The sequence below is a fragment of the Protopterus annectens genome, chromosome 2.part0 (genome assembly GCF_019279795.1).
Source record: "Protopterus annectens isolate FY-2018-M chromosome 2.part0, PAN1.0, whole genome shotgun sequence".
In the NCBI taxonomy this organism is placed as follows: Eukaryota; Metazoa; Chordata; order Ceratodontiformes; family Protopteridae; genus Protopterus; species Protopterus annectens.
Window position 1 is genome coordinate 1614246062 of NC_056728.1, and position 24771 is coordinate 1614270832.

The window sequence follows — 24771 nt, forward strand, 5'->3', positions numbered from 1 at the left end:
GCCCCCCAAAAAATTTTTCCCCGGGGAAAAGGGCCCTTTTCGTTTAAAGGGGTTTTCCTTTTTCCCCCAAAAAGGGGGGTTTTTTGAGCAGGGGGGAAAAAAAAAAAACCCTCATGTTAGTTGTCCATCTGGTCTTCATTCTTACGTCCTACCTCCTACCCCCAGCCTTCTTTTAACTCCTGGAGGATGTCGGAATCCCTCATGTGCATCTGATGTACTTTGATCCTTGTCCAGGCTTGCAAATATTGTGCTTATGTATGTATGTATGTATATATTTGTATAAATAGGGACATAAGTACATCAACAAACAAGATCTGAGGAAGGCAGTACAGCATCATGGGATAGGGATGGAGCCATGAGCTAGTTTGATACCTCGAGCTCTAGTAAGTGGCCGAGTCGGAACCAAGGTTCGGTTCTGAACCCATCAGTATCGAATGAATGAGATGGACAACTCACATGGAACTTTATGGTGAGTACATAACTTTTTTCCCTCTCTTTTAATAGTTATCTTGCTGCTTCCTGAAAAGTGTAATTGAGGAATGTCAAGGTTTTTCAGTTTACTTATATTTGAAATTCTGCAAAATTTTGGAAACGTTTTAGTTTTTTTAACTTATGAGTTCTGCAGTGCTCTTTGGTAGTTTCCGTCAAGTCACTGAGATTACATTAGTGACTGAATTGTACTTCTAGAACATGCCAAGTCTGATTTAAAGTGCTTTTGTTAAACAGCCCTTCAGTATTGTTAAAAATAATCATGTTAGACAGGCTGTTGCATTTTGTAACACTGTTTAAGTTAAGTTAAATTCATAGTAACTGCAGATAATAAACACAGCATCACTTCTACTTTTGCACAGACCTAAAAGTAACACACTTAAGAAAAATGCATAGGAACCACCTATCCTTAGGAGATCCACATCTTATTTGTCACAACATAGGTAGATTGAATGAGTTGATTTGATATATAGATGGTTATTCTCTGGGATATATTTGGAAGTATAGCACAGACATTTAAGACTTTGTGCTTGCTTATGATATGTATGCTGTAGCTTTTATTTGATTCGTCAGTCTGGATGCATTTTTGCAATCCTGAGCATGTCATTTAATCAAACCAAAGAGCCTTTTTCATTCCAGAAAAAATATTTACATCTAGTGGTGGTTGTATTCATAAAGTAAATAAATGAATAGATGACTTGATAATTTATTATTCATGTTATGCAGGTATTTAGTAATGGTTTTTTTTTCTTCTTTTAGACAAGAAAGCCACGCAGATTTGACTATGAACTTCCAGATATTTCTTTAAAAGACTTGCAGTTTCTTCAGTCATGCTGTCCTCCAGAAGTGCAGTCTTTTCTTAAGTAAATAATATAATTTCTCTATTTTTCATCTTGAACTTATTTGTTTTTAGAAATACTGGATTTCTTTTTCAAAGGCATGCCTGTGAAATGATCTTTAAACTGGCTTAATTTAAAATCATACCCTAAAACGAATGAATGAAGAATGTATGGATGGATATGCATATGTCTGGTAACTTTCCATCAATATCCTTTTGTCATGGATAATCCTTCTTGTATTATCACCAGGCCTTCTATTTAACAGACCAGACTGGAGATTATGTAGCGCTGATAGTTAAGATGTATTTTTGTTATATAAACTCATAAACAAACATATCATTTTTTTCTTTTCTTGTTTTGGGGTAATTTACAATCCTGCTGGTGTAATCCACTAAGTTGCTGTTTCCACCAGTTTAGCATTCCAGATCCTCCTTCTCAGATGTCTGTGTTTTTGCAGAATGTCCTTATTTTTTTGCCTTAAGTTTTTGGTGTGTTCCTCAAAAGAATTGTATGGATGTTCTTCATCTCACATTGCTGCAGTCCTAACACTTGGGTAGTCCGCTGTCCCAGTCGGCCCGAATACCAAAGTATAAGGCTGACGTCGGTCAAGGCGCATTAGTCTGACGTCAGGACGTCAGGGTACAAATGCGCATGACCGACGTCATATCCTCAGTCTTTTTTGCCGCATGGTCCGATGCAGAAGCAGTATTGCGAGTGCAGGTTGGCGTTCTGAAATTTTCTGAAGTCGGAGTTTCAGACCGAATCAAAGTTGGCTAAGTACCCGTTAGAATATTTTGGTTTTTCTTGCTTCAGTATTTAACCGGATGTCAGAAAAAGTGAATAACTGTATTTCTTGTGGGAAACAGATACCTCATAGGGATTACCATACCTTGTGTATACCTTGCTTAGGGCCTGAGCACGACGTTGTTGGATGTCGCTCTTGTGCTAGATTTAACAAACGCACTATAAAGAGAAGATTAGACTGTGCCAGGTTAGTTTTGGGAAGCGTTGTAATTATAAAATGCCGTCGGATGCTCCGGCGCCCGCTTCGTCTAAAAAGCGCAAGGACAAAGCAGCAAAGCCTAGGTTGGAAGAACCGTCTGTCCCGGACGTCGGTTCTTTGGAAGGCTCGGTGGAGCCGGAGGTTCTGCCAGAAGTTTCTTTGGAGTCTCAGGGAGAGACTTTACTGTTACAAGATGTGTCCTCTCAGGAGGTAGGCCAGGCTGAAGGGGCTTCTCAGGTAGCTGTTCTCCCCTCCCTTCCTAAGGTGGTTAGGCCCTCCCTTCTGTTTCCAAGGCTTCTTGAGAGGCAGGCCAGGTTTAACTTCAGTGGGTGTCTCTCCTAGTTCTTCAGGGTCTCTGCCTAAGAAACATATGCTTAAAATGGCAGAAGATTTGATTACTATGATTAGAGGTTCTATGCCCCCTCCTGATGAGGCCTAGGGTGGAACCTGAGCTTGAGAGTTTTGAGCAGTGTTCGAGGCTTCTGAGTCTTCGGCTGAAGACTTGCAGGAGTATCCTCCTTATTCTGATTCTGATGTAGATGATTCTACCCCTGCTTCTCCTCCTGAGGATTTTTCTTTTCAGAGACTCTTCATTCCATGAGGGAGCATTTTAAATGGGAAGGTCAAGATTTCTCTGATTCCAGGAAAAGGCTTTGGGAATTTTTGTTTCTACCCCAGCATAAGCCTTTGGCTATACCTCCTGTTCTGGATGTGGTGGAAGATGTTTTTGCACAGGCTTCCTGAACCCTGATTCTTTGCCTCCTGCCCCAGTTAAACCGGATAGGTATTATAGGGTGCCTGAAGCTCATAAGTATCTTTTAAGAGTCCTAGGGCAGACCCAGAAACTGTTTCTCAGGGGCCTAAAGGTGTTAAGGCTTCTGTTGTTAAAAATCCTGTTCCTCCTGATAAAGAGGCAAGGGCTTTGGATAGATGGGGAAAGAAGGTGTATACTTCTTCCACTTTAGCCATGAGGGCTTTGAATTGCCAGTTCCACATGTTAAAATACCAAAATTATCTCCTTTCACAATTGAAGTCTAAGGTGGATGCTCTGGAAGGTATTGAGTGTAAAGAGTTGCAGGATTTAGTTCATGTTTCTGAACAGGTGGGTAAGCATTCTTTGCAATGTGGTTTTGATGCTGTACAGGCCTCTTCGAGGGTGGCTGCCACTGGTTCTGTTCTTCGCAGGCACGCCTGGCTGAGGGATCAGAATTTAGCTGAGCATGTTAAAACAAGGATTTTAGATGCTCCGTTACAATCTGATGTGTTGTTTGGTTCGCCTGTGGAAGCAGTTTTAAAGAAAATGGAGGACAAGGCTAAGTCTATGCAGACTGTTAAAGATTTTTGCAGGTTCAGCCTCCGAGTTTAGTAGAAATTGGCCTACTAAGGGGTGGACATATCCTTCTTATGATTCCCAGTCTAGGGGTAGGTCTAGACGTGGTAGGGGCAGAGCTCAAGGTTCTTTTAGGCCTAGAACAGGAGTTCACCTGCTCAGTCTTCTGGTGAGGGCAGGGGTCAGCCCTTTCGTACACAGACCCAATGACCTGCCTTTTCAGCTGCCAGAGCCTTCTCGCCTGGCAGCACCTTTGGGAGGAAGGCTGGCACTTTTCAAAGAAAATTGGAGTTTAATTACCCAAGACAGATGGGTATTGGATATCATTCACCACGGTTACAGGTTTTATTTCCATACCTTGCCTCCTTTCAAAGGCATGCCAGACATTCCTCCTCTACAAAGAAAAGAGGCTCACAAGCAAATTTCTCTGTTACTTCAAATAGGGGCCATTCAGCCGGTTCCTGTGCCAGAAAGGGGCCTAGGATTTTATTCTCGCCTGTTCCTAGTACCAAAAAAGGGGAACACGTGGAGACCAATTTTGGATTTATCTATCCTCAACACTTATCTGGACATTCCCAAGTTCAAAATGTTGACGTTACAACAGCTTTTACCTCTGCTGGGAAAAGATCACTGGATGGTAACTTTAGATCTCAAGGAGGCTTACCTTCATGTGCCTATCAGACAAAGTTGCAGGAAGTATCTGCGTTTTCGAGCTGGGAATTCCCATTATCAGTTCTCTGCATTGCCCTTTGGCTTATCTACTGCACCCAGAGTATTCACAAAAGTTCTAGCTCCAGTGATAGTTTACTTCAGGCTAAAAGGAATACAAATCTATCCTTACTTGGACGACTGCCTGATTCTGGCTCAAGAAAAGGAAGACCTTTTTCAGCATTTGGAATATGTGATAGCAGTGCTAAGATGCCTGGGGTATTCTGTGAACGAAATAAAGTCCAGTCTAGTACCCTCTCAAGACATGTGCTTTCTGGGTGTGAGACTGAATACAGCAACCCAGATGGCCTTTTTAACCCCGGACAAACAAAAGAATCTTTCCCTTTACTTCCATCAACTATCTCTTCAGTCCGGCTGACTGCAAGGACAGTCCTTCAAGCCTTAGGGTTCATGGCATCTTGTATTCTGGTGCTTCCCAATGCCAAACTGCATATGAGGAAGCTGCAATGGTATCTCAAATGTGTGGACACAGCACTGCCAGGATTTGGACACTGTCATTCAAATAATACCTTGCATTCAAAAGGAATTTTTGTGGTGGGCTCAGGAATGTCACCTAAACAAGGGACTCTCTGTGACCCGGCCAGAGGCGAGTCAGATTCTAACGACAGATGCCTCAGACATAGCTTGGGGAGCTCATCTGAATGGAAAGTGGATACAAGACAAGTGGCCTGCCAGACTACAGCATCTACATATCAACATGAAGGAGATGTTAGCAGTCCAGTTTGCATTAATGGCTTTCAAGGAGTTACTTCTTCCAGGGCAGGTGTTGATTCTAACAGACAACACAACTGTCATGTGGTACATCAACAAACAAGGGGAACACATTCTTATCCTCTATGCAGGCAAGCAATGATTTTGTGGGAGACTGCGCTCAGCTTGCAACTAAATCTTCAGGCAAGGTTTCTGCCGGGTGCACAGAACTCCTTAGCAGATGTGTTAAGCAGGCAAATCATGGATCCCCACGAGTGGAAACTGGATCTTCATGTATTTCGGAAATTGACAGTGTCATGGGGAACTCCAGACATAGATCTGTTCACTTCTCCACTAAACCACCAGCTGCCAAAGTTTTGCACGAAAAGGTTTCATCACACAGCTTGGAAAGTGGATGCTCTTTCTTTCAGTTGGAAAAATCTTCATGTGTATACCTTCCCACCTCTGCCTCTCCTTTCAAAGGTACTCCTAAAGGTCAGACAAGACAAGCCAAGGATGATTTTAATAGCTCCAGATTGGCCTCGGCAACACTGGTACCCATTACTGAGGAGTCTGGTAAGGAAGCCTCCATGGCCTTTACCTTTGATTCCACACCTATTGTCTCAGAGAGACGGTCATCTACTCAATGTCAAGCTTCACTCTCTTCATCTAACAGCCTGGCATATTCTGTTTTGAACCACAGCAGGTCTCAGCTTCCTCAACAAGTTTTGAATGTGATTTTGGAAGCCAGAAGACCTAGTACAAGGAAAGTGTACGCAGAAAAATGGAAGAGATTTTTATTTTGGAGTGCAGCAAAGGATTTGGAGGCTTCTGAGCCTAATTTGAGTGTGGCTCTTCAATATCTTACTGAGTTATTGGACAAAGGTTTGTCTTTCTCTTCCATTAAGATTCATGCTGCAGCAATTTCAGCTCACTATGATTGTGACCCACCATTGTTTTCTCATCCTGTGTTCAAGCAATTTCTTAGAGGGGCAAAGAATATAAGACCCCCACGTAGAGCTCCTACTCCTGCTTGGGACCTCAATTTTGTGTTGGAGAAACTTACTCTACAACCTTTTGAGCCTCGCGGCTACTGCTGAATTGAAATACTTGTCATGGAAGACTGCTTTTTGTTGGCCATTACTTCTGCAAGACGCGCTTCTGAACTGCAGGCCCTTGTGGCGGTTGAGTCTTTTTGCTTTTTCATAAGGATAGGGTCTCATTACGTACTAGTCCTTCCTTTATGCCTAAGGTGGTCTCTAGTGTGGCTTTAAGCCATACTATTCATTTGCCTACTTTTTATGCAGATCCCCAAAATAAGGGGAAAAGATTTTGCACACTTTAGATGTACACAGGCAGTTGCGTTATTATTTAAGCAGGACTAAGGATTTTAGGCAGTCTCAGCAGTTGTTTGTTTCTTTTGCTTTGAGTTCTCAGGGCAAGCCTGTGTCAAAACAAACTATTTCTAAGTGGATTGGGTTTTGCATTGCATTTTGTTATTCCCATCATGGCAAGGAGATTCCAGCTGGGATTAGGCCTCATTCCACTAGGGCTACTGCCACTTCAACAGCATTTCTAAGGGGGGTGGCAACTAAGGATATTTTGGAAGCAGCTACTTGGAGTTCAGTGCATACTTTCTCTAAGCATTACCACCTTCCTCTCTACTCTAAATCTAGGGCTGGTTTTGCCACGGCTATTTTGCAGGGCATGTTGACAGCTCCAGCTTCTTTATGATTTGCCAGCCTCCCTTACCTCTGCTTTGGGATTCTACCCAAGTGTTAGGACTGCAGCAATGTGAGATGAAGAACATAGTACAGTTTTGTACCTACCATAAATGTAGATGTTCGAAGATCCACATTGCTGCAGTCCAATTTACCCTCCCTCCTTCCCCTCTGTGTTTAGGGGTGGTTGTGTGGGTGGGGTTGTACTTTTGTAAATTTGTATATAGTGTACATATTTTTGGAAGAGGAGTGTTTGGTGTTTTTTGGTTTTGGCCTTATCTTTTTAGGGTCTTCTGACATCTGGGGCAAGAAAAGACTGAGGATATGACGTCGGTCATGCGCATTTGTACCCTGACGTCCTGACGTCAGACTAATGCGCCTTGACCGACGTCAGCCTTATACTTTGGTATTCGGGCCGACTGGGACAGCGGACTACCCAAGTGTTAGGACTGCAGCAATGTGGATCTTCGAACATCTACATTTATGGTAGGTACAAAACTGTACTTTTTCTGGCAAGTCATCATGTATTAAAGTAACTAATGACAAAATATTTGAGCTTCAGAAAATGTATGATAATGGAGAACTTGCTATTCTAGTAGATTTCTAAGTTTATATGAGCAATATTTAAAAATATGTCCCTGGTTCTGGGCTTTTGTCCACCCATTATTTATGACTTTGTCTAGAATTTTTGCAATAAGATGTTGAGAGGTCTGTTCCAAGTGGTAGCCAGTTTATTCAGGTGCCTGTTTTTTTTTTTCTTTGTTGCTGCCTGACAGAACTTCCACAGAGCCAGCAGTTGGCAGCACATGTACAGCATTTTAGCTCAAGGTTTTATAGTCCTTTTTTCCCCTTCTAGTTAGTAAAGTACCATTTATATATTATTTTATGCTTGTGTACCATAGTTTGATGTAAAAGAGAGAATATTTTTAATGTGGAAACTTATTTGAGTTGCCTTTGTTGTCATGTCAAATCCTGGTTTGTTTGACAATTGAAATATGAGCTGTGAAAATGTGTGCTGTTTTGCTAGTGCTTTGTAGGGCATGTGTATCATTTATTTAAACGTATTAAATGGATGCTGATTTTCTGTGCATCATATGTTTCTCACACACATTAGAAAACTAATGCATGCCACCTAGAAGTCATATGCAGTCACATATATTGTCTATGGTTCACAAAATTTAATTGGTGGCAATTTTTTCTCCCATAGCCAACTACCCTGCAGCGGAGGAGAGCTCTGCAGTAAGCTTCCACATAGTCTTAGTTAAAAAAAGGGGGGGGGAATATTCCAGAAATGTATACTTTTACTACAGACACTGTAAGCATTATGGCTCTTCAAGAAAGCTGGTAAAACATGAAAAAGCAAGCATTCTGTAATATTGCATGTTGTGTAGTCCAATCTCACCTTCATTTTTATATATGGGTTCAGAGCCGATCCTCGGCTCTGACTCGGCTGATTTACAAGCTCGAAGACTTCTGGTTGGCTCTTGGCTAAGCAGATATCCCATAGTGCACCAGTACAAACCCCAGATCTCGTTTACTGCGTCGGCGAGTTCGGTTGTGCTTCTATTCGCTCTGGCTAAGTGTTAAAATTCTTCTGTTTAAATTTTGTATTACAGTTATTACAGTGTTGTAAGGTGATATTTTCTTAGGCAATAGTGTTGTTTGCCCTTTTCGGTGCATTTCTGTGTGCCAGTTTAGAGTTCTTGTAGGCGCCATTGCGCTTTTTTCCTTATCAGGTAGTTTGTTAGTTTGTGGCGGTTTTCCGCTGATAGTTATCAGGGGCTCCTGTTATTCTGTTGTCTTTCTAGACCGTTATTGGCAGCTTAATTTCCTTAATCTGAGATTGTATTTTTGGCGGGGATCCGCTGGTTATTTGCTAAGGGTTGGAGTTCCTCCCTTAGTACGTTAGTTTTTTTCTTCTAATTGTTCCACATAGAGTTATACTTCTGTGTGTGTGCGTTTTCTGGTCTGTTTAAATTAGAAGACCCAGTTTCTGTCCCACCAGGCTAGGCCCGTTTAAGTTAGAGGACCTAGTCCTCGTGGTACTTCTTTCTGTACAGTAAGGCCCGTTTTAGTTACAGGACCTAAAAATTGTTACCCCATAGAATTATTTACAGTTTTTTGTGTGTGTGCATTTTCTAGTCTGTTTAAATTAGAAGACCTAGTTTCTGTTCCACCGGGCTAGGCCCGTTTAAGTTAGAGGACCTAGTCCTCGTGGTACTTTCTTCTGTAGGGCTAGGCCCGTTTTAGTTAGAGGACCTAGTCCTCTTCCCTCATTCTTCTTCCTTTTGTGTGTGTGTGTGTGTGTGTGTGTGTGTGTGTGTGTGTGTGTGTGTGTGTGTGTGTGTGTGTGTGTGTGTGTAATGTCTAAAGAGAGTAAGGAACACAAACCTTCGGGTTTTAAGAAGCGCATGAAATGCTCCCAAAAGATGTCTTTAACGGATGGCCATAGTAGCTGTGTCTACTGTTTAGGGGCCATCCACCTGCAAGAATTGTGCTTGTCTTGCCATGCTTTCTCTCCTAGCGTGTTACAGGAGAGAAAGAACAAGCTTATACTCAAGGGTCTACTAAAATCATCTTTTGAGGAAGTTCTGTCCAGTTCTTCGGCTTCCTCCAAGTCTGACAAATCTTAGTCTTCAAAAAGTACTTCTCTGGCGTCGGCTGGTGTCTCGGAGCTGCCTTCTAAACAGTAAAAATCTGCCTCCTTGACTCCACTGCCTTCAGAGCCGAAGGAGAGCACCATTGTGGTGTCAGAGTCGGTTCCAAGTGTTTCAGAGCCGATCTCAGAACTGATTGAATCAGCAATTGAATCTGCTTCTTGGAGCCGGTCTGTGGATTCCCTACCAGTTTCCATGTTACTAAAGTCTCCAGTGCCCCCTAGATCAGGATCCCCTACAATGTCTTCCAGTTCTTCCAGGAGCCTTTTGGAAGAAGATGTGGAGAGTGTAGTGCTGAGACTCCTGAAGTAGTCTTCCTTACCAAAATTATTGTTGGCTCCGACCCAGTCTGCTCCGGAGCCACTCGATCCAGCTTTGCCCTTTTCTGCTATTCCTCCTCCGAGCCATGTTGGCCCTTCGGAGCCGGAGTGCTTGGTGCCACCGGAGGTACCATCGGTTCCAGCTCCCTTTGTCGCTGCTTTGGAGCCAACACGCTCTGTGCCATCCATCATGTCCAGGGGCCGAAGCTGTCCTGTCGGCCCCTGGCCATGATGGATGGCACCAACCTTTGTCTCTTTGGAGCGGGGGAGGTCTTCGGACCTGGAGAGGATGGCGTTTGAGATGATGAGGAGTGTGCTGTCTCATTCTCCAGCCCCCACCAGTGGTATCAGCACTCTTCCCCCGAGGGCACCCACTTTGGTCTCAGCCCCTACTTTCTCCGGAGACAGCAGAGATCCTCAGCCTCAGAAGCCATCGGCTGGTGGCCCCCAGTCTTCAGAGGCCTCCCCGGAATGCCCTTTCTAGGAGCATCCCCGGAAGAGGCTATGTAAGAGGAAGCATGTTGACTCCCAGAATGAGTCCTTGACATCGGACACTGACCTCAAGGAGTCGGAAGGGTCCCCCAAGTCATCCTCTGATGATGTCTCATTCATGGACATCTTGGAGATTCTTAAGCAAAGGTGCGACTGGTACACTGTCAACCCTTATGATGAGTAGTCGGTGTACCTGAAGGCTTTTGAGTCTCAACCTTCTGCCTCTTGGGTGTCTCCACCTTTCGATGAACTAATGGATCTAGTTAGTCGATTGGTGTGGGATACTCCTGATGCCGTGGAGCCAGTCCCCAGGAGACCCAATAAGTTTCTGTCTGCTCCTCCTGGTAAAGAGTTTTTGTCTAAGGGTGTTCCCATAGATGCGGCCACAAAGAAGGAGCTGGCGGAGACTTCTTCCTCTGTTCATCCGCCAAATAAGGATTCTCGACAGATGGACAGATTTGGGAAGCGTATCTTTAGTTCAGCGGCATTTACCCTTCTATCATTGAACTATCTCGCTCACTTCACGAGATTACAGAGGGATCTCCTCGAGGAGTTAGGAGATTCTGTACAAGCTGAGAGTACTGAGGGAGTACCTGACAAGATCTCTGCTCAGTTGTCCACATTAAATTCTGTAGTTAACTCCTCCATGCGGCTTATCTCCTATGTGGCTGATGGAGCTAGTAGAGCAGCGGGTTCAGGAGTTGCCGTGAGGTGTCACTCCTGGATGCGCTTGTGTAATTTTGCGGAACTGTTCAAGTCTACTTTCACCAATGCCCCATTTGATGGTTCCTCATTGTTTGGTTCCAAGGTAAAGGACACACTCACTCAGTGTGATCAAGAAGGAAAGACGCTTTCTGCCATGGGAGTACATTTTGCTGTTCTCTCTTGACCATACCCCAAAAGTCAAAGGGGCAGTAAAATGTGGTTCAAAAAGTCCCAGATTGTCTTTCCGGACACACACGGTGAATCCTCCTTCAGAGGCAGAGGAGGAGGAGGAAATGGGAGACATCGCCCTAGTGGGAGGGGCGATCTGCAATACTAGCAAGGCCGTGATTCCTTTTGGGGATGGCCTTAGCGCTCCTCGGGAGTCACATTTCTTTGTATCCAGAAGCCTAGCTAAATGTCACTCAAGACAAGTGGGTACAAAGAATTGTTACCAGAGGCTATAGCATACCCTTTTCCCTTCCACCGATTGTTTCCAAGAAGATCCCAGATGTACCACCAAATCACAGGGATCAGGCAACTGTGGAGATCAACAAGTTGCTTTTAAAAAGAGTCATCCAGTCCATCCCAGCGGACCAGATAGGATCCGGAACTTACTCCAGGTTCTTTTTAGTACCAAAATGAACTGGAGATTGGAGGCCAATATTGGACCTCAGCAGGTTAAACGAATCCGTGAAGAAGGACAAGTTCCGGATGGTAACTCTGCATTTGATACTCCCGTTGTTAGGGAAAGACTATTGGATGTTCTCTCTAGATCTCCAAGACGCCTACTACCATATAAAAATGGACAAGACATCCAGGAGCCATCTACGCTTCCGGCTGGGAGGCAGTCATTATCAGTTTCGTGCTCTGCCCTTTGGTCTCACCACAGCCCCCAGGGTGTTCACCAAATGCATGGCAGTAGTGAGCTGTTACTACTGCCAAATGCATGGCAGTAGTGACAGCTCACCTGAGATGTCAAGGATTCCAGGTGTTTCCGTATTTGGACGACTGGCTGCTGACCGCCCCCACCAGGCATCTACTCCTCCAAAACAGAGATGACAATATTCAACTTTGTGCTCAGTTAGGGATCTCCATAAATTGAGAAAAATCTGCATTATTGCCCTCTCAATCTGTTATTTTTATAGATGCAGAGGTAGACACAGTGAACATGAAAGCTCGTCTCCCTGCTGACAGTGCACAAAACTTAATCTTTCAAATTCAGCATCTTCTTCCGTTGCAGAAGGTCAGAGCGAAGTGGGTTCTTCAGCTCCTCGGGACTATGGCATCCACCATTCTATTAGTACCATTAGCCAGGTTGCACATGAGAATTCTCCAGTGGCTTCTGTCTTCCCATTGGTGCTTCCAATATCTCGCATATCCTGCTGACGGAATCCTGCAAGAAGGACCTTCTTTGGTGGATAGCTCCCAACCAGTTGATCACGGTGCTCCCTTTGTTCCTTCCTGACCCATTGCCACTGTGACCACGGATGCCTCCCAGATCGGGTGGGGTGCATTATTTTGGCACTGCTGTCCATGGCACATGGCAAGAAGACGAGGTTCACCTGTTTATCAATGTTCTGGAGATGAGGGTGGTGCTCCTGGCATTGCAAGCACTTCAAAACCTTCTTCCTCTCAAGACTATTCCGATACAATCAGACAGCATGTCAATAGTTTGGTATATCAACAAACAGGGCGTTACCAGATCTTACCCAGTCTGTTGAGAGGCCATGCGAGTTTGGGAATGGGCAATTTCTTCCCAGCGCTTTCTGGTTGCAATGCACATTCCAGGGACGGCCAACGTGATAGCTGACAAGCTCAGCCAGGTCATCCTACTGCCTCATGAGTGGTCTCTGAAACAGGAAACAGTGGATCAGATTTTCTGCAAATGGGGACAGCCTTGCTGCAATCTCTTTGCCAGCCCTGTCAATACCAAATGCAGCAGCTAATTTTTCCCTCATTCTCCCTCCGGGGGAGACACCCAGAGACGCTCTGGCTCACAAATTGGCACATGGGACTTCTGTATGCTTTTCCTCCATTTCCTCTCATTTTCAGAGTGATTCAGAAACCCAGTCGGCTGGGAAGCATGTTGATCCTCATTGCTCCTTACTGGCCTCGTCAGATCTGGTTCCCTTTTCTTGAGCCTCTTCTCCTGGACGATCCTTGGATCCTGGACTCCGCTCCAGATCTGTTGACTCACATGTCAGGTTCGCTACATCCCTCAATCCTCACCCTCAGGTTGACAGCGTGGCTGCTCCAGTTCCATTCCTAGTCAGGCTTCATGATGTATCATCCTCAGTATCACATATTCTTATGTCCTCCCATAAACCTTCAACTAGGAGGCTGTATGGCAGTAAATGGAAAAGATTTTCTATTTGGGCACAGAAAATGAATGTAGATCCCTACACTGCTTCTATCCCTGTGATTTTGGAATTTCTCTCTGAGCTTTTTCAACAAGGAGCTGCCGTCGCCACCATCAGAATCCAATTGGCAGCGATTTCTCATTTTCACTTAGGGTTTCCAGATAACTTAATGTCTCATAAGCTATGCAAGACCTTTTTGAAAGGAATCACACTTTTTTTAGACTACCACTGCATGGACCTGTGGCTTCTTGGCATTTAAATTTTGTTATCCAAACTGACTTCTCCCCCATTTGAACCTTCACACTCATCTTCATTGAAATTTTTGTCTTGGAAGACTTTGTTTTTGGTAGCTATTACGTCAGCTAGACGGGTATCGGAGCTACAAGCCTTGTCCGTTAAGCCACCTTATTTGGTCTTTCACAAGGACAGGCTGTCACTGCGTACTAATCCCTCCTTTGTCCCCATAGTTTGTTCCCCTGCTACCTTAAATCAATCCATAGAACTCCCAGTTTTCTTCCCTAATCACCGTAATGCAGCTGAATACCATTTTCATCAGCTGGACGTTCATAGACAACTACGTTTTTATTTACCATCCCATTTTCAGATACATTATATTTGTTACCCCATTCCTGGGATGGTGGGGGTTTAGGGTATGCAATGCCCTTACTATACTCCATTTTGTCCCTGTTTAAATTTTTCATCTTACGGTATTTTATATTGTTACTCAAATCATCTATACTTTTAAAAATTCTATAATGCTCACATCTAAAATCTGCATACTGTCTGTGTGTAGAAATTGCTGTATCCAATTCAGTAGCTCTGTCCATTAATTGAGTAATATTTTTTTCATTGTTAGATACAATCAATTTCATATAGTCAAAGCCATGTTTATCAAATAACGCAGTTAATTCTAGAAAAAAATTAGAATCAGATTTTGAGCCACTAGGATACCTCCACATTCGTAACCCTTTAGGTACAATTTTTTCTTTGAGGCATTCCATTAAATAAGCATTGTCCATTTGTAAACGTTTTATCTTAGATAAATAATATTCAAACTCTTCTAAAAGTAAATGTAAACTTTTATTACCAGTCTCATTTTGGTTTACTTGTCCATTTTGTAGGGAAATAGTAGCAGAAATCCAGTCTTTTAAATGAATCCCCCTCCATTAATTCCCTTTTAAAACTGAGAGCCTTAAACAGATGATTATTTATTTATATATGTATTTATATATTTATTCATTGCTCTTTTAAAAAATGGTGAAGTGGATGATCTTTTTTATATATTTTTTATATCTATTAACATGTATTTATTTAACATTTTGTCATTGACATCACAGTTTGTATTGCCCTTTTAAATTTTTGTTACTTAGGGGGAGTGGCTACTGTCATCTGAAGCACAAAGAGAATTTTTAAAATGTGTTCTGTGTTTGATCTTAATTTGTCTGATGAAGTTCTTTTGTTGAGGATGAAAGCGCTTACCAGCTTTCTATTGTCTTACAATAATTTTTTTTGCTTTACTTTGTGGACTACCAGCATTTTCTACAGCATCAGTATGCCAGTGGTTTTATTTACAGCGGACCAAGGAATTTAGTAAATCAGATCAACTATTCATTTCCTTTTCTGACTCCAGATTGGGCTTACCAGTTTCTAAAGTGACACTATCTAACTGGATTTCCACTTGCATAGTCTTTACCCTGCAGGATCAAGGCTCATTCTACCAGGTGACTGTCTACCTCTGCAGCCTTTCAAGCCAGGGTCCCACTTGATAATATTTGTGCAGCAGCTACGTGGGCTAACCCTCACACTTTTATTACACATTACAAATTGGCTTTAGCTTCCAGGTGGTAGAGCATCCTTTGGCTCCACAGTGCTTAGGAGTATTTTCCAGTGAGCCACCCAAGAATAAGGCGCTAGGGACGCTGTCCCATATGTAAAAATAAATAAAGAAGTTATGTACTCCCCATAACATTCCATGTTGATAGTCCATCTCACCCTTCATTTTTACCAACCTGCCCTCCTGCCCCCATCCTGGAAGATCTGGAGAGAACAATAATAATAATTTGGTTATCTTTGATTGGAGACCCTTTAGTATTGGTTTGTCTGTTATGGGTTTTTTTTCTAGTGAGCAGCAAACAAGATCTGTGGTTTGTACTGGTGCATTATAGGATACCTGCTTAGCCACGAGCCAACTAGAAGTCTTCAAGCTTGTAAATCAGCCGAGTTGGAGCCGGGGATTGGCTCTGAACCCATATGTAAAAATGAAGGGTGAGATGGACTACCAACATGGAACATTATGGTTAGTACATAACTTCTTTTTTTTACCCACTACCCTTTATTCTACCAAAACAAACACTTTGAACTCAGATTTTCAGTACATCATCTGTTGACTATTACCTCACTTGAATGGTAACACTAAATTTCTGCAGTGTTCATTTGAAATGAGATTTACAAAACTATTTGCAAAATAACATTTGTAAAATGACTTCCACAGAAGTGTACACCATTTTGACAGAAGGGTCCCTAAAATGACTACCCTAAAAATGTCATGCCAATATCCCACTTAGTTAAAAAGTTATACCATACATATCTGCTATGGATAGGGCTTTAAATGTGTTCAACAATTACCATAATGCTGCTAATACTTAACATTCTGATGCGAAAATTTCACATACAATTTAAAATACATATGAGAAAAAAATGACACTTGTATTTCTCTATAGTTATTCCATTTAAGACACATCCCTTCTCAAACTCTCATCAGTTACTGCCATATTACTTTTTTCATAGCCATGAATGCTTCTCCATTACAATTTTAATCAGATTTTCAAAGTTTGCCACTAACCTGTGGTACCAGTCCATTGTCTTTGTCCATCTAAGCAAGCTTCCATATGTCCTTCATGCCACTCTGTATGTCTGGAGGCTAGAACATGGCACTGTTTCCATCTCTCCTTCAGACTTTTGTATTCCTTTAAAAAAGAACTATCTGTCCCTGAACCCCACCTTCTGGGACCTCATTCTCATCCACCAATATTGTGGGACCAGGACAGGAATGCGTCATTTATTTATTTATTTTATTTATTTAACATTTGTTGACCGGGAAAGTCCGACTAGGTTCCACAGATCCTGTTTTCAGCGGAGGCCCGGGGAGAAACACTCCAGAAGCATGTCTTTAGAAATACTAGAGGTGAAAAAATAGAGGTGTCATACTTTCTGAATCAGCCCTCCAGCTCTCAACAGCTTTCCTGGCATCTTCTGAATTCACAAATGTTTTTTGATGATCTTAAATTGTACGCTCAAGACCACTGACCACAACAACTTAAGATCCAATGTTGTTTGCTGTAACTGGATTCAATCTGTGGGAATTCAGATCTGACACTGGCCAATTCCAAAGTCTTTTACTCACTTGGTTCTGCCTCCCTTACCCATAAACTCCTACTTCTCACCCTAATCCTCAGATCTAGTTTGCTGCCATCCAGGTTAGCAGTTCAGTCTTGGATTTGCTTCGTGTACCCTTTGAGATATCACTAGTGCAGTATTATTTCTTCCTAAAGTTTACTCTCTTACCTTGTTTTACGTTTAGGTAGGTAGGTAGTTTTAGTGAGTTTAATTACTTGGTTTATTTATTTATTTTTTTTATTAGTGTTTACCACCCTTTTTGGACTTTGTCTTGTATACTTGTTAGTGTTCCAGTAGTTAATGAGTGTAGTGTTTTTAATGTTTTGTACTTTGGTGTTTACTGTGGTTTGAACATGGATAAAGGTTTTAGGAATTGTGTGGTCTGCACACACAAATTCCCATTGCAGGATGCACACCTTAAATATCTCTATTGCTTGGGCCATTTACATCAAAGCTGTTAGTGGTCAGTTTGTGAGGGGTTTTGGTCCAGGGCCTTTAATGTACACAAGGCTAAGTTAGTCCTCAAAGGATTTCTTCCCTCCAGGTCTTTGGGTGCTTTTTCCTCCACTCCGAAGGCTGGATCCAAGAAGCATTGTACATAGGACTCCCAAGTCTTCAAAAGGGGATTAAAAGAGATCCTCTTCTTCATCTGTCTCTGCTCTTTCTAGTTTGGGCTGACTGGATCAGACGATCACATGACCTTCGTGTTCCCCAGCTTTCTCAATGCTGACATCAGCTTTGACTCCTCAGAGCTGATCTCCGTTAGTAACTTCAATCAGTAAGGCTTTGGCTCTGAGTCTTCCAAGCCCCTTTCTAATTAAAGGGGGCCCATCTGTTAGAGGAGTTTCCCTCTTCTCCCCCTCCACAGCACCATAGCCATCGCTGGAGTCTTCTTCCTCTCTGGTTCTGAACTTCTCTGACTTGAATCTGATGGACAGGTTCTTCTTCCTGCAAAAGCCCTTCCAAATCCCCTGTTGGTGGCATCATCCATATGGTCATTGAGGTTGATGGGCAGCATTATGTCTTCAGATTTTGAGCATCTGGTGAGATTCTTTTTACAAACACAGATGTAATTAGGACTTATTCCTTTGGCTACAGGTCCGGGCCTGGACCTAGGGCCATTGACTTCTCGGCTTCCTTCGTCAGCCCCTTGGATCCAAGATCTTTGGGCCTGGTTGCATTACCACCCTTGAGGTTGGATCCAATGACTTGGCTATCCTCGATTCCAACCCAGGTCTTGGTTATGTTGACTCCGACAACTGTGGGGCCATTGAGACCTCAGAGCAGTGGTGTCAAAGCGGGGATCTCTCCCACTTGGGACTTCAGCTTTAAACAGCTCATCTCCAGTGTCAAGTATATGGGCTGGAGGTAGCTTTCTTGGTTCCAGGGTTATCTATAGTACCTTTGAGTGCCAGGACACTTAGTTCCGAGAGGCCAGCTTCTACTTCAGCCTTCCATATTGTAGAGAGGATGCTCTCTGCTCAAGAGATGGCTTGGGTTTCAGCAGCTGGTGTCCCTTCCCCTTTTTCGTCTGGGCCTGTGACTAGTCATCAGTCAACTCCTGGACAGCATGCATCAAGTGAGTCTTCATAGTGCCCCCATGGTGGAGCTCTCTGTCTCTTTCCCTTCCTTCCCAGCTTTGCTGGAGTGGGGGTTTTCAAGGAAGAAGATGTGTAAGAAGAAACACCTGGACTCTCCAGAGGAGTTCCTCACAGAAGGTACTGACCTCCAAGGAAGGAGGGGGGTCCCTTAAGTCTCCACAGGATGATGCCTGTTTTAGTGATCTGTTGGAGCTGCTTTGCCAACGTGGACATCAGACTACCAAAGCCCCTTTTCTAGAGTAGTCAGTATTCTTGGAGGCTTTCAGCATAGGCCCATCCTTGCCTGGGGGCTTCTCCCTCTGGATGCTCTTATAGACCTACTGTCCTGGAGGGCATGGAAAGAGCCTGCCATGGTGGAGCTGATTCCCAAGAAACCAGACAAGATTCTTGATTCCCTCCAAAGACTGACTGCTTTGGAGTAAGGGCCCAGTCATAGATGCATTTCTGATGGCAGTAGCCACCAAGAAGGAGATTTCTGAGGAGAGCTCCTCAGTCCACCCCCCAAAAAAACAAGAAGTATCTGGCGTTGGACTGTTTTGGAATGCACTCCTATGCCTCAGCTACTTTTACTGAGAGAGTTTTTAATTGTTTGTCTCACTTGACAAGGCTTCATCGCGATTTGGTGTCTGAAGTGTCCAACGTATCCATGAGGCTCATTTTAAACACAGCTGATGGAGAGTCCCAAGCGGCTTGCTCTGGCATTGTCATTCAGTACCATCTGGATGCATTTATGTAACTTTGTGGACTGCTTCAAGGCATCCTTTGTCATTGCCTGTCATAGTATTTCTGACTTCAATTAATTTTTACGTATTTATACTCTCATTACCTGTGTAATCCAGTTCAGGGTCACAAAGCCAGGAATTGTCCTGATATTCAGTGAGCACAAGTCGTAGAAACTCCTCCTGATTTTTGAGCCTGTCCATAACTGGTTTTACACACACAAACTATTTCTCTCCCTCTCTAATGGCAGGCTGACATACAGACAGTTTAATGGAATGCCAGTTCACCTATTGTACATCTCTGGGACAGAGGACAAACTAGAGCATGTGCGAAAAATCCCATGAGAACACAGGGAAGTTGTGCAGATTAAACACAACAGAACCTGACTGAGGAATGAGCTGCAAAGCTAAAGACAGTATGACTTTTCGACTGTATAAAAACTTGTACATTCTGAGCCCACTTGATTTTATATTTACACATTTTAGAGAAATTCTGATGTACATGTTTAGGTCATTCTGCAGTAGCCTAAGCTTACATGGGTTATATTCTCCCCAGGATATGACAACCACCCAGCTTCCAAAGCTTAATGGTACCTTCCATATGCCCTAACTGCTGTACAGTTCAAGGAGAACAGTATAAAGTGAGTGGTTAGGCCTCCAAAACTTCAGGATTTTCTTGCTGCGGACATCCTCTCTTCCCTGTGGACTTCAAGTATTCATCGTTCAGGTAGCACTTCTCTAAAGCTGGACAGATAAAGTACCCAGTTGGGAAATTCCTTTCACTATCACTTTTGTGAAGAAAGGTTTGTTTTTTGTTAGAAATTATTACTAAGAGCTAGGGCTGGCATTTTTAGTGGTTTGTCACTACATTTACATTAAATGTGACATTTTTAGTCATGATTCCCCTTGAGGAAATACCTTCAAAAATTTTATTATTGAGAGAAAGAGTTTTACTTTTCTTTAGCACATTACAGCTAGGGGCTAGGACTTGAGGTTTTGGGGGTTGTAATTACATAATGTACCATAAAACTTGAATTTTCAGTTAGGTGGTTCACCAACACTTCAATACTCTGCTACCCACTTTTGAGGGCTTTTTTGTTAGAGCATAAACAAGCTTTGGGCTGTTAAGTTCTACCCATCCCCGTTAGCAAGAATAAATTTGTATGGGAGTCTTGGATCTTCAAGATGGCTTCTTCCTAATCACCTCAGCTGCCAATAAGTGACTGCTGTGGCCATTTCTTGTACCTCAGACTGCTCATCGATTTTTCTCGATCCCTGTGGTGTTGCTCCTCAGAAGCCATTAAGAACCACGAAACAGACATGTCCTGTTTGGATGCTTGCTGTTATCTTTTGGTGAGGGAGAACCACACATGACGGCTTTGAAGGAATGCACCCAATGGAAATTCATTACTTGAGAAAGGGACCCATCCTTGAGTTGGTCTTTTTTTTGACTGGGGGGGTCCCCCATATAAAGAAAACAGAAAGTTGAGCATTTTTCTCCTGGTTTTTAAAGAATGTTCAGGGGAGATTTGTTGTCTTTTGCTTAGGGCTTATTTCAAGCCTTTCTTTTTTTTAATTTTGACTCTTCCCAAAATTTTAGAAGTAAAAGATTTCCTCAAGATTCTGATTCACTGTCTGAGAGACATGAATTTGTTTTTGATTGTGTTTCTCGTGCGCCTGCACCTCAGGAGGGGAGGGATCCGATTCTGAAGAAAGTTTAGCCTCAGAATCCCAATTTGAAGAGTTGTCTTTTTCTGTTACTGTAGCTGGAATGAAAGAGTTGTTTCAGTGGGAGCAAAAAGAAATTATAATATATTTGCTGGGATTTTGTGACTTATTACAAGTATATTGAAGCCTGTCTTGCCAGCATTAGAGGATGTTTTCTTAGCAGCCAGCATTTCCCAAAAAGTTTAAGTTATATAAGGTTCCTCTGGCCCACAAATTTCTCTTTTCAACCCCAGATCATATTCAGACTCTGGAGTGATCTATTTGTCAAAACCATCTTCTGACAAGTATCCTTTGGCAGCTAACCCTGTTTTTTCTAATACAGATGGGAAATGCATTTGATAGATTTAGGAAGAAAGATTCTTCGTCTGTCTTAACCTTCAGAACATTGCTAGGCTCATGCATCCAAGTTTCTGCTGGCTTATTTTGATAATATGCAAAAGTTAATTATGGATCTCCCTTTCTCAGAGATGAAGACATCTATAAATTCTTTATCGTCTTCTATGAACTGATAACCAAACACTCGTTAAAATGTTCTTGCGACTCTGTTTATGCTGTATGTAGTACAGCTGTACTGAGTCAGCAATGAGAATATTTGCATGGCAACATTCTCGGAATTTACTAGAGGATGTCAAAACTGAGATCCTGAATGCTGCCCTGAATAAAGAGGTATTATTTGGCCCATCCTCTGATTAGGTCCTTAATAGATTTAACAAAAGAGAGAAAGATTAATTTAGGGGTTCACTCTGATTTGTCAACCCTCCATGCCAAAATATAATAGGAGTTTCCCTTGCAGTTCAGGATCTTTTTATACAGAACAGAATAAGCAGCCTGAGCAAGGTATAGTTAAGCAAAAATTCAGAAAGCAAGGGTAGTGAGTTCATAAAAGAAGGGAGGATCCTACTAAAACCAAGAACAGTCAGAAAACGCAGACCGACTATATGTCCCTTCATGTTTTCTCCCCTTTCAGCCATGACATTTCAGTGAAACTGTCCCTAAGTCTAGGTCTTCACTTCCCTCTGTTCCTCCAGGTAACTTTAGAAACTGGGTTCTGAGACTCATTCAGAAACAACTGGCACTCATTTGGGAGCCTCTGTTATCCAATATGCAGATGATGTTATTCTAATTTGTGAAGCAAACACATTACCTGAACTATAAGAAAAAAAAAAAGAAAAAAACAGTAAACTGTTTCTCTTCCATTTTGTCTTAGCTCAAACGTTCTTGCCTTCTATTAAATGCTAAGAAAAAAAGGCTAATGCTGTGCATATGCAAGTCTCTGAACAAGAACAAAAATATCTTCTGTTTTCATCAGCTAACAAAACTTCTGTGGACACTTGTCTCCTATACAAAACTTCTTGGAGTCAGAATCTGTGAGCAGCTAAAGTGCAGTTTACATTTCCAGCCAGCTAAGAAAACAAATCGGTACTTATGTATTATCACAACCACAATTTCGCATTTGCGAAATTCGCATACTTCCAGCGAAACAAGACCGTTAAACATTGTAAGGAGTCATTCAAACTCCTCCTTGCTGACAACAAAGTTTGGATTAGCTTCTGGAAGACAATGTAAAAAAATTATTTTCCTAATTAGCGTGCATTACAGATGCACTCTTGATTTGTGATGGCAAATGGAATGAGTAATTACAAATTGCTCCAGGTTCTACAAACTGTAGCCCTCTGTGCACATCTATTTATTAAGCTACAGTGGTGATACCTCTGAAGTGGATCAAGAAATGCATGCTATTCTAAAGCTGTATTCTCTCACTTAAAAATGATCCCATCGTACATTTCACATGCAGGCATTTGCATTAAAAACAGTGCAGTCTATCATTAGAAGTAATGGTACTTGGCTATTATTGCTGGACAGTTTGGAGAAGAAATAACACAATTAATCTGACGAAGTGCAAAAAGTAAAAATGTTAAAAGCATTCAGCACTGTTAAGATGATGATGTTCTTCATTCCACATTGCTGCAGTCCTAACTATTGGGTAGTCCGCTGTCCAGTCGGCCCGAATACCAAAGTATAAGGCTGACGTCGGTCAGGGCGCATTAGTCTGACGTCAGGGTTCTAATGCGCATGACCGACACCATATCCTCAGTCTTTTTTGCCGCATGGTCCGATGCAGAAGCAGTTTTGCGAGTGCAGGTTGGCGTTCTGAAATTTTCTGAAGTTGGAGTTTCAGACCGAATCAAAGTTGGCTAAGTACCCGTTGGGAACATTTTGTTTTTCTTGCCTCAGTATTTTACCGGATGTCAGAAAAAGTGAATAACTGTATTTCTTGTGGGAAACAGATACCTCATAGGGATTACCATACCTTGTGTATACCTTGTTTAGGGCCTGAGCACGACGTTGTTGGATGCCGCTCTTGTGCTAGATTTAACAAACGCACTATTAAGAGATGGTTAGACTGTGCCAGGTTAGTGTTTGGGAAGCGTTGCAATTATAAAATGCCGTCGGATGCTCCGACGCCCGCTTCGCCCAAAAAGCGCAAGGACAAAACAGCAAAGCCTAGGGTTGAGGAACCGGCAGTCCCAGACGTCGGTTCTTTAGAAGGCTCAGTGGAGCCAGAGGTTTTGCCAGGAGTTTCTTTGGAGTCTCAGGCAGAGACTTTACTGTTACAGGATGTGCCCTCTCAGGAGGTAGGCCAGGCTGAGGGGGCTTCTCAGGTAACTGTTCTTCCCTCTCTTCCTAAGGTAGTTAGAGCCTCTCCTTCTGTTTCCAAAACTTCTTTGAGAGGTAGGCCAAGTTTAGCTTCAGTGGGAGCTTCTCCTAGCACTTCAGGTTCTGTGCCTAAGAAACATATGCTTAAAATGGCAGAAGATTTGATTACTATGATTAGAGGTTCTATGCCCCCTCCTGATAAGAGGCCTAGGGTGGAACCTGAGTTTGAGAGTTTTGAACAGTGTTCAGAGGCTTCTGAGTCTTCTGGCTGAAGATTTGCAGGAGTATCCTCCTTATTCTGATTCTGATGTGGATGATTCCACTCCTACAGCTTCTCCTCCTGAGGATTTCTCATTTTCAGAGACTCTGCATTCCATGAGGGAACACTTTAAATGGGAAGGCCAGGATTACTCTGATTCCAGGAAAAGGCTTAGGGAATTCTTGTTTTTACCCCAGCATAGGCCCTTAGCTATACCTCCTGTGTTGAATGTGGTGGAAGATGTTTTTGCAGAGGCTTCCCTGAATCCTGATTCTTTGCCTCCTGCTCCTGTTAAACCTGATAGGTACTATAGGGTGCCTGAAGCTCATAAGTATCTTTTTAAGAGTCCTAGGGCAGACCCAGAAACTGTTTCTCAGGGACCTAAAGGTGTTAAGGCCTCTGTTGTTAAAAACCCTGTTCCCACTGATAAAGAGGCAAGGGCTTTGGATAGATGGGGAAAGAAAGTGTATACTTCTTCCACTTTAGCCATGAGGGCGTTGAATTGTCAGTTTCACATGCTAAAATATCAAAATTATCTCCTTTCACAATTGAAATCTAAGGTGGATGCTTTGGCGGAAGGTATTGAGTGTAAAGAGTTGCTGGATTTAGTTCATGTGTCTGAACAAGTGGGTAAGCATTCTTTGCAATGTGGTTTTGATGCTGTACAGGCCTCCTCGAGGGTGGCTGCCACTAGTTCTGTTCTTCGAGGCATGCCTGGTTGAGGGATCAGAATTTAGCCGAGCATGTTAAGACAAGGATTTTGGATGCTCCTTTACAGTCTGATGTGTTGTTTGGTTCACCTGTGGAAGCAGTTTTAAAGAAAATGGAGGACAAAGCTAAGTCTATGCAAACTGTTAAAGATTTTTGCAGGTGCAGCCACGAAGTTTAGTAGAAATTGGCCTACTAAGGGATGGACATATCCTGCTTATGATTCCCAGTCTAGGGGTAGGTCTAGTCGTGGTAGGGGCAGAGCTCAAGGTTCTTTTAGGCCTAGAACAGGCAGTTCACCTGCTCAGACTTCTGGTGAGGGCAGGGGTCAGTCCTTTCGTAAACAGACCCAATGACCTGCCTTTTC

The 24771-nt window shown here is 42.8% G+C and overlaps 1 protein-coding gene across 1 annotated transcript in view; it reads left to right on the forward strand.

Moving 5' to 3' along the window:
- Positions 1 to 24771, forward strand: part of RB1CC1 (RB1 inducible coiled-coil 1) — a gene marked incomplete in the record, with an annotated part of 2392675 nt that overhangs the window by 1425283 nt on the left and 942621 nt on the right. Inside the window, 1 exon segment of the mRNA XM_044061705.1 lies at positions 1249 to 1352. Within this exon segment, the coding sequence (XP_043917640.1) occupies positions 1249 to 1352 (104 nt within the window).